The sequence below is a fragment of the Temnothorax nylanderi genome, unplaced genomic scaffold (assembly GCF_030848795.1).
Source record: "Temnothorax nylanderi isolate EJ_2023f unplaced genomic scaffold, tnyl_v1.0 TNYL_tig1143_pilon, whole genome shotgun sequence".
In the NCBI taxonomy this organism is placed as follows: domain Eukaryota; kingdom Metazoa; phylum Arthropoda; class Insecta; order Hymenoptera; family Formicidae; genus Temnothorax; species Temnothorax nylanderi.
The window spans coordinates 11,194-26,056 of record NW_027250205.1 but is presented as its reverse complement, the minus strand read 5'-3'; the positions used below and the strand labels follow the sequence as shown (position 1 = coordinate 26,056).

Sequence of the window (14,863 nt, the reverse complement as noted above, 5' to 3'; positions counted from 1 at the left end):
GACATGCGCGAATGTGCGTGCGTATTTGCGCGATGCGACAATGTTCGGCATCCGCAATCGCCGATAACGAACTGTTTAACGAAATATCTTATTTTAAAAAATATTATAGATATATTCATAGTTATCAAAGTACAATATTTTCCGCAAAATATTCTCAAAATTTTCTCAAAATGTTCACATACGGTCAAATATGGTTAAATATATTGGCTTCGACTTTATCTCGCAACCAGAGAGAAACCTGAGAATGGACGTGCATGTTTTAGATGGGACCTGGTGCTCCTCTATGTGCACAAAATATGCATATTGAACTACGTAACCACTACATAACCTTATTTGTGTGGCGTGTAATACGCTACGTCACGATTCTGTTCCATATTATACACACGATTGTTTAGTTTTATTCCTTGCTACATCCATAAGTGTAATAGTGTAACAATGCATTATAAATATAATAACTAAATATTGAAATAATTTAAGCCTAAAAGAAGATATAAGAAAGGGTAAGAATGTAAAAAGGCGTCAAGTATATTTTTCATTCTATTAGTGCTTCTATGTTATAAGTTTTTAAATTTTAATATTTTGACATAACATGTAGAGGTAACGAATTTCTAAAATATTAATTAAAATAGTTTATATTTTCAAAAATATTATACTTTTTTAGTTATTTAAAACTAATACTTTCAAAACTAGAACTGTGTTTAAAAAAAAATATTTGGCGCGCTGCACTGACAATAAGTTGGAATAAGTATACAAAAATTCACATACAAATAATAATATCGACACGAACGATCCTGTTACGACTTTAAGACCCTTTGTCATTTAGGTAATTTATGTAACTCGGATATATGTTTGCGCGAAAATTTACAATAGCTTTGACTATCCGACATTCTAATAAACAGAATATGTTGCCAAACAAAAGAAAGTGATAGAAGTTAAAAGCAATACTGCGGCCTTTGTGCAGCCAGTTTAGGCATAAAGATCTATTACCGCAAGTCATTTGGAAAGGCTCTAACGTGGAAAGACTCTCTTAAAATGAATATTTCAAGAAATACTTATAATCCACACTCTTTTGCGAAACCAGGTATTTCAATTATTTAATTAGTTACCTAAGCATAATATAAATAACTTTAAAATCATTTATACTTACAATTAGTCTCTTTTTAAAGAAAATATAATAAAATAAGAAACATATGCGGAATTTATAAAGATGTTTGAATTTTGAAAGACGGAACTACTGCACATATCCTTAGTTCTCTAGTAATTTAAAGTTTCCAAAATTAGACCATTCTCTCACAGTTCTAATTAACTGACAATATTTTGCGTATCTTCGTAAATGCATGAAATATATTGTATTTAGTATAAAAGTCTTGAAATTTTTTGCATTTTACAAATAATATTACACGCAATTACCATAATAATTTTAATTACAATATATCATTTTCTGTCGTGTATTTATACATTACATTTATATGTCATTATTTATTATATACTTATATTTTTTTATTTCTATCTTTCTAATTATAAGAATTGGCACGTGTAATCCATACCTATTTATGTATGTGGATTTTAATCGAAACGTTCTTAAAGGAACAGCAATTTTGACTATAGAAAGGAAACCTTTAATTAATGAAATATAGTGAGTAGACATATTTTTATATTGAGCAAAAAATTTAATTGGTTATTAATATGTAACATATAATAATTAGATTTTAGATAGCTTGTTATATCACGTGTCACAGACATCGTTGGAACAGGTTTAGATTATTATTCTGTTAAAGACAGTCATGTTCTTGAAAGTCCATTTCTTGTACAATTACCACAAACAGTTAATATTACAACTAACTCTGAGTAAATATAAAATATTTTTAGAGAAATATATTTTTTTAAAATTATTCATGTAAGAATTGACTATCCGCAATACGATACTTTCAGATGTAAAATTCAAATTGAATATGAAACAAGGCCAACCTCTCCTGCACTATATTGGCTAACACCTGCGCAAACTGCTGATGACTTATATCCCTTTTTATTGTCTAACAACAAGGTAAACTGGTTAAACACACAGACATTTGTCTACATTAAAATAGATTATATAAAAGTCTGTATTTTTTCAGCTAATATACGCTATAGCATGGTTTCCCTGCCAGGATACACCATCTGTCAAATCTACATACACTGCTAAGGTAAGAATTTAAACACATGGAGTATTTGTATGCATTCCGCATTTCTTCATTTATCAAAACATTGACGTACAATTTATTATTATTAATATTATTAATAAAAATAAAAAATAAAATAAAAATAAAAATTTTCGAAGAGATGTGGAATGCGTTGGTGAAAAAGAAATCAAACATTTTTAAACATAGGGGAGACCGGGGCTCGTTGGCACAAGAGGCAAGTTGGCAATGCGTTCCGTTTATGTATTTATAGCGAAAGGAACAATGGAAAAGTTATGACAAAACTATCTCTTTTATGACATAGATACTTTTTCCAAAGTTTTATTTAAATTAAACAAGTATTACAATAAAAAAAGAGAAAAGTCTGATTCAAGAGGTGGCAAGTAAATTTTTGAGCGTTTTAAAATATCGTATTAATGTTCTTAAGCTTGAGAAGCAAATCAAAGTGACGTATTATTAGTTAAAAGAAAAATTTCTGTTACTATACGACATGTTATTTTGAGGAACAACAGTAATTTATTGTAATAAAATGACTAAAATCAAACGTATATAGGGATAGGGTATGTTGGCTCATATTAAGGCACGCTTAGCTTGACTTGTTGACTTAGCTTGACCGCGTGAGACCTGTGTGAGTATGTGATTTGCTACTTACAATGCTGATAGAAGCTAGATATATATTTATATTAATATTTTTATATTGAAGAAAGCTACATCTAAAATAGTTTACAATTGTTTTTCTGCAACAGCATTTTACTATTCAACCATTACAAAATAACTTTAAAAGATACAATCTTTGTCAAGAAGTACATATCTGTTATCCGTTTTGTGTTTCTATTACGTTTTCATTAATTTAACATGGACCTTTGTCGCATATCCAATTTACCCTACTATCGGAGCAAGTTGGCTATAATGCAGCATGTTCGTATTTCACTTATTACAAAGAAACGATACAGTAGGTATACAGGCATGAAAATGTAGAGAAAGGTTCTCTTTATCACACATCAGTACTGTTTAATCATGAAAATTAGTTGTTTAAAAACTCAAATGCCGAAGTTGTGAAAACTGTGCCAACGAGCCCCGGGGATGTTGCAGTGGCAGTAATTACCGACATTTTTTTGGACACATAAAACTTTGAATTGGCTTTACGGAATTGCAAAACTCTTTTACAGAATTAAAGTACGCACAAAAATGTATAGGGTGCTGCAGTCGTTTTTACAACAAAAACGAAAAAAAATTAAAAATTTGGGCACATAAAGCTGTCACTGACAATATTTGGTTAATACAAAAACACTGCAGTTTATATATACAAAATGAGATTACATCACCTTTAGGGAAAACATTTAAGAACAATATCGTGCAATTAGAACTAAGATAAAAAGTTATACGTGTCCAACTTTTATATATGCAAAAGCACATGCAGGTTGATATGATGAGTAGTATTGCGTGTATAATAGCGAGAAATGGCGCAGCAATCGGACAAAGACAGATGTCATTTTGTTAGACAAAGACAGATATAGACCGGTAACATAGAAAACAAAATTAGAAATGTTGACATTATCGACATTGAGGAAGTTCGGCCGTCACTCCAGCATCCCCTTAAATTAAAATAAAATATATATTTAATATTTATTAACGTATACTTCATATTTTAGATATCGGTACCAAAAGCTTTTAGAGTTCTAATGTCCGCACTTTTGGAAAATACATACAAGGGTCCGCACCTAGACATATATAAATTCGATCAAATGAAACCGGTACCACCTTATGCGGTGATTATTGCTGTAGGCTTACTGGAGAAAATAGAACTTAATGCAAAATCAAACCTATTCACTGACTGAGAGCAAATTTATTAACGAATGTTTCAATATGGTTAGTTGGGACGTTTATACGATTAAACTTATGTTGAAGATTGCCAAAAATTTGTGTGGACCTTATATTTGGGGTAAAATATTAACTAAACTTGTTAATATTGAATTATTTTAAACATACAATAAATTTTACTTTTGCACGTTATTAATCCTCCGTCACGTATATGGGGCTTTAAGGAGGTTTGTCGCATGTGCTATATATAATATATTTTGTTTTCTTGATTAAACAGTGTAAAGCTAGTCTCAGAAATGATTCATAAACAACATGTTATTATTGGGACAGAAAAAGCGTAAAAATCGCAATTTTGTCCCATTTTCGTCCTTAATATTGTTTAAATAAATTATTTAAAAATTAAAAATATATATGTAGGTAAAAAATTAAAAAACCATAATTGCAATTCTCGATGTCATAGAAGTGTACCATAAAAATTTTTTTCATTTTTACTGTACAGGAGCAGAGATACATAATATGATATTTACATGGAGAGTATGTCTATATATATATTATATACAATTTCTGTAACTTTTAAAGCGAATATCTCAGAAACGGGTCAGACAATCGATCGCAAGTTTAACACAAGTTTTTGGGATATATAAGTGCACAATTTCTGTAAATTTCAACTTCATCCCTCTATTTTGACATAAGCGATATCCTAAAGGCTCAAGCGAAATTTCTTTCTTGCATTTTTTCGTGGAGAGAAAGAGGCGGTGTTTGGTATCCCCCCCCCCCTAAAAAAAGTTAACAGTAGAGGGATTTCGCGGTGACGCCGGTTTCCATCAATGCGTGTTCGAGCAACGAACCGGCAAAATTAAGTGCCCTAAACAGATGTGTGACGGAGAGTTAATCCTCCCTTTTTATTTATTATTATTATTTTTTGTTATTGCATAAAATAATATCTCTAGATAGGTTCGACATATGCGTGCTTCCCCCAAGTATCGCCCATTTCGAAATAGAATGTCCTTGCGTGACATTTATTTCGCCGACTCTACTTGACGGAGATCTTACTTTTTTCATTTCACTCGCTCGCAACATCTCACAGAGCTGGGCAGGAAATTTAGTTACATGTTCCAACTATGAGCATTTGTAGTTGAATAAGAGTTTCAGCATTTTTATTAGCAGGAAAATTAAAAGTAAATTATTATTTACGCAGATTGAAGACATAAAATCTCTTTTCGAAAGGGAAGGATTAAATAACCTGAGAAATATGGTAAGGTATTAACTTTGATTAGGTCAAAGAAATGGAGTAATAAATAATGTTACCAATAACAACATTTTACATTACATGTATACACACACATTCTTGCATTTTTACCGCATTATCTTCTGAAATTGTATTATAGATCCAAAAACTAAAAAATGCTGACTCGCTAAAGTGCTTGTTACCCAATTTAACGGGTTTATTGCTCCTGAAAGTTATTGAAAATGTGCCTTACGAGTTGGGATATACACTCTTATTTCATCTAGAGGAAGTGTTAGGAGCTTCATTCGAACAGTTTCTTAAATCTTATTTTAATTTGCATTAAAGAGTATAAACACTCAAGATTGGATAAACTACTTGTATCAATATTTTCTTGGCGAAAAGGAGGTAACATCTCTTATATACATACAAATTACAGTTTCACTAGTATTCATATTTTGAGCATTTAAAAATTCTAACTTCAATGTTGCTTTCAGATATTAGGTAATGTTACATGGAACGCATGGTTCCATCATATCCCTTCGCTACCTATCGTCCCGGAAATGACCGCTTGGGAAACAAAGTATTTCAAGTTGGCAGAAGAGTGGGTCAAATATGACCATAAAAGTTATACTATACCTGGTGCCTTAAAAGGTAGAAAATTCAATAATGACGTTGAGAGAATATTCTTAAACTACCTACATGATTTTTATAAGAATTTGACCGAGCAGAACTTGGGATTAATTTCAAAATATTACAATTTAGAAAACCGTAATGCTGAAACACGGTAAATATGTAATATCTTCAGTCAGATTGATTTTACATTTGCTTAAAATGCACGTATTTTACAGGTTTCTTTTCCTGCTATTATGCATTAAAGTTCGATGGGCATATAAAATTGGCTCAGTTTTGGACTTTGCCATTCAGAATTGTTCGCCAAATTACGCATGTCCTATATTTGAATCTTTGTACGAGTGGACTGAAATGCGTTCAGCAGCGATCGAAACGTATAAGAAAAATAAAGAGAAGATGTTGTATGAAACCCAGAAAAAATTGGACAAAATTCTACATCTAAATTGATAATTACCTAATTAACAATTAACTTAAGTTTCTTTTTGACGAAATAAGTCATCAATAACTGTAATATAAAATAATTTATTTATTATATAGAAAAAAAGTTTTAAAAAGTTGAATTGTTTATGGAATAAATATGAAACAAGTTTCTAAACAAAGCATTTTATATAAGATAATTTGGAAGAAGTTATTTATTTTGTTTGTGATTTGCAGAGCCCACGCTTGAATGTAGCTCGACTCGCAGTGATGCATAACGACAACTCCCAATTGGATCGTCAAAACATGTCTAAATTTGTGAAAATAAACAATATACTTTTATATACAAAATATTATATGACTAATCGTAGTAATGTAATTTTGTGTAGGTAACATAAGTATAGGGGAGAGTTGCCAAATGCGTGTGGTGTGGGTGTGTCTACTTTTTAATTTGTAATATCTATAATTAAAGCTAGAAGATCAATTTTCGTTGTCTATCTATCACTTTCGCAACAGCTTATCCCTTACGGATTCTGATAATCTTATTAATGGTTGTCGTTCGCTGTATTTTAATTGCTAAAAACATCTGCGATGTAAAATTATTCGCTTCGCGGCGAATTTGTTAAAATTAAATAATGCGATCAAATAAATTATAACATGTAATTAGATCTAAAAATAACTTTCTTCGAAAGTATAATATTATATTTAAAACGTTTTACGTGAACAAAAACATCAAAAGTAGATGAATCGAAAATTTGACTTAAAACAATGCTAAGGAGTAATACATTCATACATATATGAAGAAATATGTAGGCATTTTAAGAATTTGCATTAATGTGTATATATGGAAAGTCATAAGCAAAATTATGTGCAAATAGTTTGCAAAAGTCATTTATTTAGGAACACTTCAATCAAATGTATCACAAGCAATTTTACGCAGATACATGCATGCTGCAAAGATCAAACACAATTCTTTCTAAACTTTCATCCATCTTATCGATTACAGCAATAACTAGCTCTTTTCATTCTTCAATCTGTGATAACTGATAAGTGGAAGTTCTATCCTACAAAAAATAATAATTATATAAACATACAGGGTGCTTAAAAAAAAGAATAAAATATTTTAAAGGGATTTAGCAAGCCCAAAAACAATTCAAAAAGTCTTAATAAACATGGGTCCAAAAATATGCCGTTTTTGAGACATTTTTATTTTTTTTTATATTGTTATTTTTAAACAGACGACGACGCGCCTAGAGTATTACCGTTAGCACGAACATACATGTCTGCCATTTCTGCCATTTCTTCCGTTGGTGTGAAAAGCCATAATTATTGAAAACCGTAGTGCAACCGAACTAATTAACTAAGACCGCATTCGCCAACCCGGATTTATTCGCAAACGATTCATTTAAGGAACCATGTTTATTAAGACTTTTCGACTTGTTTTTGGGCATACTAAATCCCCTTAATATATTTTACCCTTTTTTCAAACACCTTGTATTGCATAATTTGTTTAAAAAAAAATAGTACTTTTCCTTGTACTCGTTGCTATGTATATCACATTTGTTTAATAATTTTATAAATTTGAGAGATTATTAGTGACCGTAGATATATCACTGCGGAATAATAATTTCTAATTTTTTACTAATATTCCTATTGTTTCGGTCCTCGCTTCTAATGAATAATTCGCCTGCTTGAACAAACTGCTATAGTTTTGACACATGTACGAAATGTCAATCATAAATATTAAGTTATCAAGCGGACTGACAATCACGAAATTAGTAACAAGAAATTACCGAGGGAAAATAACATGTTGGTAAGCGGAGCGTCGGTGGCACTAAACGCTAATACGACAGTCGCTCCGTGAATGATAGCACGAATAGCGCGACGATCTTACTTACCAACACGTAATGATGCACCACTACAGAGGTATCAAAGCCAACGCGCCGTTGTTACTCGGAAATATGTGTAACACTTTCAAAAGTATCAATAAAAAATATTCCACTTTTTTATAATTTTATATAGTGTCCATATCTGTATCTTGGGACATTATAAAGGACTTAAAACTATGCATGCTCGATCTCTTATTGATTCTATTTATTTCTTCCACGCTATTAAATAATTTCAATTTTAAAATTATTTTTACAATGCATTATGACGCAATAACACATTATGGATGTAGCACGGAATAAAACTAAACAACCGTGTACGTAATACAAAATCGAATCTAAGTGGACAAATTGTTGTATCAAAAGTGCATTGCACTCAGCCGAGTGACACAACTCGAACATTCATGCAGCGTGTGTTATTCCTCGTTTTATTGTACAAGAAAACATGATCAGTTTGTGTAGACCATTAGCCACTGGCATTAGTCTACTCAATTAATTAATTAACTATCAGTAATTATATCTGTTTCGCGTAGCGATATTTCACGCAGCTCTTACTTATTAAATGTTAGATGGAAATTACCTACATATTATTTCATTACGAATATTTCGTGCGATCGTTAATCACTCGCAGGTATTCAATTAGAATAAATCTTACCAAGCGCTTTAATTTTTTCGGCCGTCTGACTGTAACTCGATCGCTAATCAATTAAAAATTACAAGTTCTCGATAACATACCTACCATCGTCAAACCGAGTTCACGGAACGCAGCGCATATCGTATAATTTTTAAACACAGAAGAAGACAGGGCTATCAGGGTCGAACGCAGGTTTTGGTGCGTGATGTCAATCAGTAGATTTATTCATCTAAATACAATAGTCCGAACGTTTCGGCTCCATTCGAGCCATCCTCAGCAATAACAATAATGTGTCACACGTTCCACATGCCATATGGTAAGTTTACCGATTAGAATTGTCGGAAACATCGACCAAATGATCGATATCTGAAAATTATCTATGTTAGAGTCAAGTAATAAAAACCGAAACTTCAGCAACTCACCAAAGGGCCGAACAACGCGGAAAATAAAAAAACGGTGTATAAGCAGAATAACTCGCGAGGAGACTCAATAGTCTCATCGACACGCCAAACAACGATGAAATGACAATCTTTCAAGGGAGAAGCATGTCAACAGTCTAAACAGTAGCGCGGATAATACATAGTGTGTAAAGTCGATGAGAAAAATAATAGAATAAATATAACCAATCGCAGGGCAGGATCTAGCCGCGTCACCAAGTTTTAATCTACAGATAGTAAAAAGTACATAGGTGTGACTTATAATTTATTTAAGACCTCTATATATGCGTGGTGTAAAAATTCAGTATCATTTTGTGAATTAATCCCGTTTTTTTGTAGCTTAATGTGAGTCATCTCAGAGACCAGTCTTCTGGAGAGATATCTTTCTCTATCTAAAATTTCGACATTCTCCCAATCAAAATCATGATCAAAATTCAATCTGTGATCAGTAATAACCGATTGAGTCGTGGTGCTTCTGTGAATGTGGTTACGGTGTTCTGAGATTCTCGTTCTCAATTGCCTCTTTGTCTGGCCTACATACGACGCGTCACAGTTTTTACAGGAAATTTTGTAAACCACATTCTTATTAGATTGAAATGATGGGAGTATAATTTTTAATTCGAAAGTAGAGAATATGTTAGATTAAAATTTATTTTACAAAGTATATTGACGAAAGAAGTTTATTGACCGCAAGTGATCAAAGTTGTCCTTGGGTCTGCTTATCCGTCGAGCAATTTGCTATATTAAAAGATAGGTCCTACTCTCTAAATTTCTTGGAGTGGGAATAGCGCCACTCCGGTGAGATTTCACTCTTTTGGAGTGAGATCTCACTCCAAAAAGAGTGAAATCTCACCGGAGTGGCGCTATTCCCACTCCAAGAAATTTAGAGAGTACATTACAATTATTAGGGTGTCGTGACTCGAGCCGGCAGGTAGCATGTTACATGCCGTTTTGTTGTTCAGTGCAACACGATCAGTTTCAATGTAATAAGTTAATTTGTAATTTGATTAGTACATTTAATTAATTTATCAACTATATATATTAACACTCCTAAAACTATAGATTTTTAAACAAACAATTTTTTTATGATATTTATTCTTAATAAACGGGAATTTTCTTCATGAAAAGTATAAATTCTTTTTGTGGAATTTTCATGCATCCAATATCATTCTATAGTCCTTACATAAAAATGAATTTTATAAACATGATATCAATTTGACGATAGCTAAATACAGTTTTTCAATCAATTTTAGTATATTTTTTAAAGCACAGTGCTTATTTTTTAGAACACAATGATATCACGTGACTTTTCGCAAATTATAACCCCTTCCCCCTCTAATACGAACAGGACGCGGTGATACCTAATTATCTAATTTGATTGATTACTTGATTTGTTAATTTTCACTTTAGTACAAATTTTCGCACACAAATTGGAGGCTCAAGTAAAAACTTAGTACCTTGGGGACTATCCAGGGCGTTAGTTTTCAATGTCACATCGTCAATGATTTAAATAAATGAATCGTAACAGTTCGTCGCGTTGCGTTGCATTGCGTTCAGGAGTGCCGTTCAAGTAATCAGACGAAAAAGAAGATTTTTTAAGACTATATTTACTTGTAAAGTATAATCTTTACATGTAATTAAAATAAACGAGTTTTGCAATGTACGACTATGTAATTTACTAAACTTATTTAATTCAAATACGTTTATGCGCGAAGAACCACAGTCACTTTGACTGTCCGACATTGTAATAAACAAAATATATTATCAAACAAAGGAAAACGGATAGAAGTTAAAAGTAGCACTGTAACTTTGTGCGACCAGTTCAGACATAAGATTACTTGCCGCAAGTTACTTGGAGAGGCTGTATAACGTGACTATATCTTACAATAAATATTTTAAGATCTACTAAAATGGATTTCTCAGGATCTACTGAAGATCCACACACTTTTGCGAAACCAGGTATTTCAATTATTTAATTAGCTACATAAACATAATATATAAAACTTCAAGATTATTATTTATTTTCTTTTTAAAGAAATAGAAAAAGGAATATTTGCGGAAATCATTAGATGTTTAAAGATGAAACTGCTCCACATATCCTTAGCTGTTTAATAATTTAATAATTTATAGTTTTCAAAATTAAAATATACTCTTACAGTTTTAATAAACTGACAACTATAAATTCTATAAATCTTCTTAAACGTATAAAATATATTGTATTTAGCATAGAAGTCTGACAATTGTTTATATTTTACAGATAATATCACATGCAATTACTGTAATAATTTTCAGTACAACATATCACACTTTGTCAAGTACTTACTCATTATACTTACATATCCATACCTATTACTTATATGTTTTAATTTCCGTATCTTTTTGATATTAGATTATTAGAACAAGCACGTGTAACCAATATCCGTATAGAACTGATTGTGGATTTTAAGCAAAAAGTTCTTAAAGGAAAAGCGATATTGACTATAGAAAAGAAATCTTCAATTAGTGGGATAGTGAGTAGAAATGTCATTTCATATCAGGAAAAAACTTTAATTAATTATTAAAATGTAATATCGAATAATTAGTTCTTAGATAACTATGGGCTTTTTATATCACGTGTCAGAAATATTGATGGAACAGATTTAGATCATCATGTTGGAATCCATCACATTTTTGGGAGCTCATTTTATGTAGAGTTACCACCAACTGTGTCGATACTACTTGCAATTCTAACAATGAGTAATTATATAAGATATTTTTAGAGAAATACAATTACTAATATTTATTGATGTAAAGTTTGAGTATACCAATAACACTATGCTTTCAGATGTAAAATCGAAATTGAATATAAAACAAGCTCAGATTCTCCTGCATTGTATTGGTTAACATCTGCACAAACTGCCGATGGTACACATCCCTTTTTACTGTCTAACAACAAGGTAAACAAAGACATTTTTCCACATTAAGACAGATTATATAAAAGTCTGTATTTTTTCAGCTAATATACGCTAGAGCATGGTTTTCCTGCCAGGACACCCCATCCGTCAAATTTACATACACTGCCAAGGTAAGAATTTAATCAGAGTAGTATTTGTACGTATTCCGCATTTATTCATTTAAATATATAAAAACAATTATGTACAATTGATCATTATTGATATTATTGACAAAAGTAGTAAAATTTCACGAAGAAATGGAATACTTTTGTAAAAAAAGAAATTAAATTTTTTTTAAACATAAATGCCTATATTTCCTAATAAACTGTTTTAATTAAACTAAAATAAAATATCTATTTAATTTTTATTGACGTATATTTCATATTATAGATTTTGGTACCAAAACATTTTACGGTTCTTATGTCTGCACTTTTGCAAGCAGTAGACCGCGTGGGACCGGAGCTAGAGGTACATGAATTCCGTCAAATAGATCCAGTCCCATCTTATGCGGTGATTATTGCTGTGGGCTCACTACAGATAAGATATCTTAATGAAAAATCAAATATGTTTATCGAAAAAAAATTTATTGACGAACCTCCCGATACGTTTCTTATTAATACAGGTATTAATACGATTGAAAGAATGTTGGAGATTGCCAAGAGTTTGTGTGAACCTTATCCTTGGGGTAAAATAACAACTAAATACGTTGATACTAATTTATTTAAAAAACATAATGAATTTTACCTTTGCGCCTTATCAAAATCCTACCATTTTATTTAATGTTATTTTTTTTGTTAATACATGCAAAATTATATCTGTAGATAGGTACGACATATGCGTGCTTCCACCAAGTGTCGCTCATTTGAAAATAGAATGTCCACGCGTGATATTTATTTCACCAACTCTACTTGGCGGAGATCTTACTTCTATCAGTTCACTCGCTCGCAACATCTCACAGAGCTGGGCAGGAAATTATGTTACATGTTCCAATTATGAGCATTTGTGGTTGAATAAGAGTTTCAGCATTTTCATTAGCAGAAAAATTAAAAGTAAATTATTGATGCAGATTAAAGACATCAAGTCTTTTCTCGAAAGGGAAGAACGAAATGACCTGAACAATATGGTATGGTATTAACATTGATTAAATCATAGAAATGGAATAATAAATAATGTTACCAAATAACAATATTTTACATTGTATACACAACACACACACACACACACACACACACACACACACACACACACACACACACTATTCTTACATTCTTACTGTATTATCTTCTGAAATTGTATTATATAGATCCAAGGAATAGAGCATCCTCGCATGCTAAAGTGCTTATTACCCAATTTGACGTGTTTATTGCCCCATAAAGCTACTGAATATGTACCTTACGAAACGGGATGTATGCTTTTAGATCATCTAGAGAAAATATTAGGGGGATTCTCAGTATTCGAACTGTTTCTTAAGTCTTATTTTCACGAATTTGCATTCAAAAGTATAAACACTCAAGATTGGATAAACTACTTGTATCAATATTTTCCCGACGAAAAGGAGGTAACATCTCTTTTATACAAACTACAGTTTTACTAATATTCAGATTTTTAGCATCTAAAAATAATGACTTCCGCTTTGCTTTCAGATATTAGGTAATATTACATGGAACGCGTGGTTCCATGATATACCTTCGCCACCTACTGTGCCGGAAATGACTGCTTGGGAAACAAACTATTTCAAGTTAACAGAAGATTGGGTCAAATGGAATTCTAAAAGCCATACTAAACCTGATTCCTTAAGAGATAAAAAGTCCGATTTTAACGTTGAGAGAATAATATTCTTAAACTACCTACATGACTTTCATGAGAATTTGACCGAGCAGAAACTGGCATTAATTTTGTACCGTTTCGAAAACCATAATGCTGAAATACGGTAAATATGTGTATCTACATTCGAATAATGGATTCACAACTGTTTAACGTAAAACGCATCTGTCTCTCAGGTTTCTTTGGCTGCTATTGTGCATTAAAGTTCGATGGGAACATAAAGTTAATTCAGCTTTGAAGTTTGCTATTCAGTATTGTTCACCAAATTATGCATGTCCTATATTTCAACATTTATACGAATGGGAAAAAATGCGTAAACGAGCGATCAATACGTATATTCGCTGTAAGAAAAAGATGTTGGATAAAACACAAAATAAATTAGACAGTATTCTACATCTACCTTTATAATCATTTTGTTAACAATTTAGCTGATTTTCTCACAGGGTAAGGCATTAGTAACTAATAATATAAAATAATTTATTTGTTGTAAAAAAAACTCTTCAAAAATGTTAAATTGGTTATGGAACAAATATGGCAGAAACAAATTTCTATACCACACATTTGTGATAATACAATATCGTTGAAATTTAAAAAGTTATTTATTTTACCTGTAAATTGCAGTGCCAACGATTGAAGGCAGCTCGGTTTGCAATGATGTATGACGACAATTCCCGTTGGATCGTTGAAAGATGTATAAATTTATAAAAATAAAACATATATCTTTTATACACGGAATATCGTAGAAATTTAATCTTTTTTATGTAACATAAATATTTTTGTATAAGTTCCTAAATTGTATTTTACTTACAACAGACGTATTACTTCAAACAAAATATCAAATCTTGACGAAAGAATTGAATCTTGGATATACAAAAA

At 31.3% G+C, this 14,863-nt stretch overlaps 1 protein-coding gene across 1 annotated transcript; it reads left to right on the top strand.

Annotated features, from left to right (window-relative positions):
* Window positions 1-11,879: 11,879 nt before the first annotated feature.
* On the top strand, window positions 11,880-14,093 carry LOC139786765 (leukotriene A-4 hydrolase-like; the record flags this gene model as incomplete). Its single annotated transcript, XM_071725884.1, has 7 exons — window positions 11,880-11,917; window positions 12,055-12,166; window positions 12,226-12,294; window positions 12,554-12,631; window positions 13,230-13,286; window positions 13,467-13,721; window positions 13,807-14,093. Coding segments are annotated over exons 1-7 (896 nt in total), but the record flags the coding sequence as incomplete, so codon positions are not given.
* Window positions 14,094-14,863: the final 770 nt, after the last annotated feature.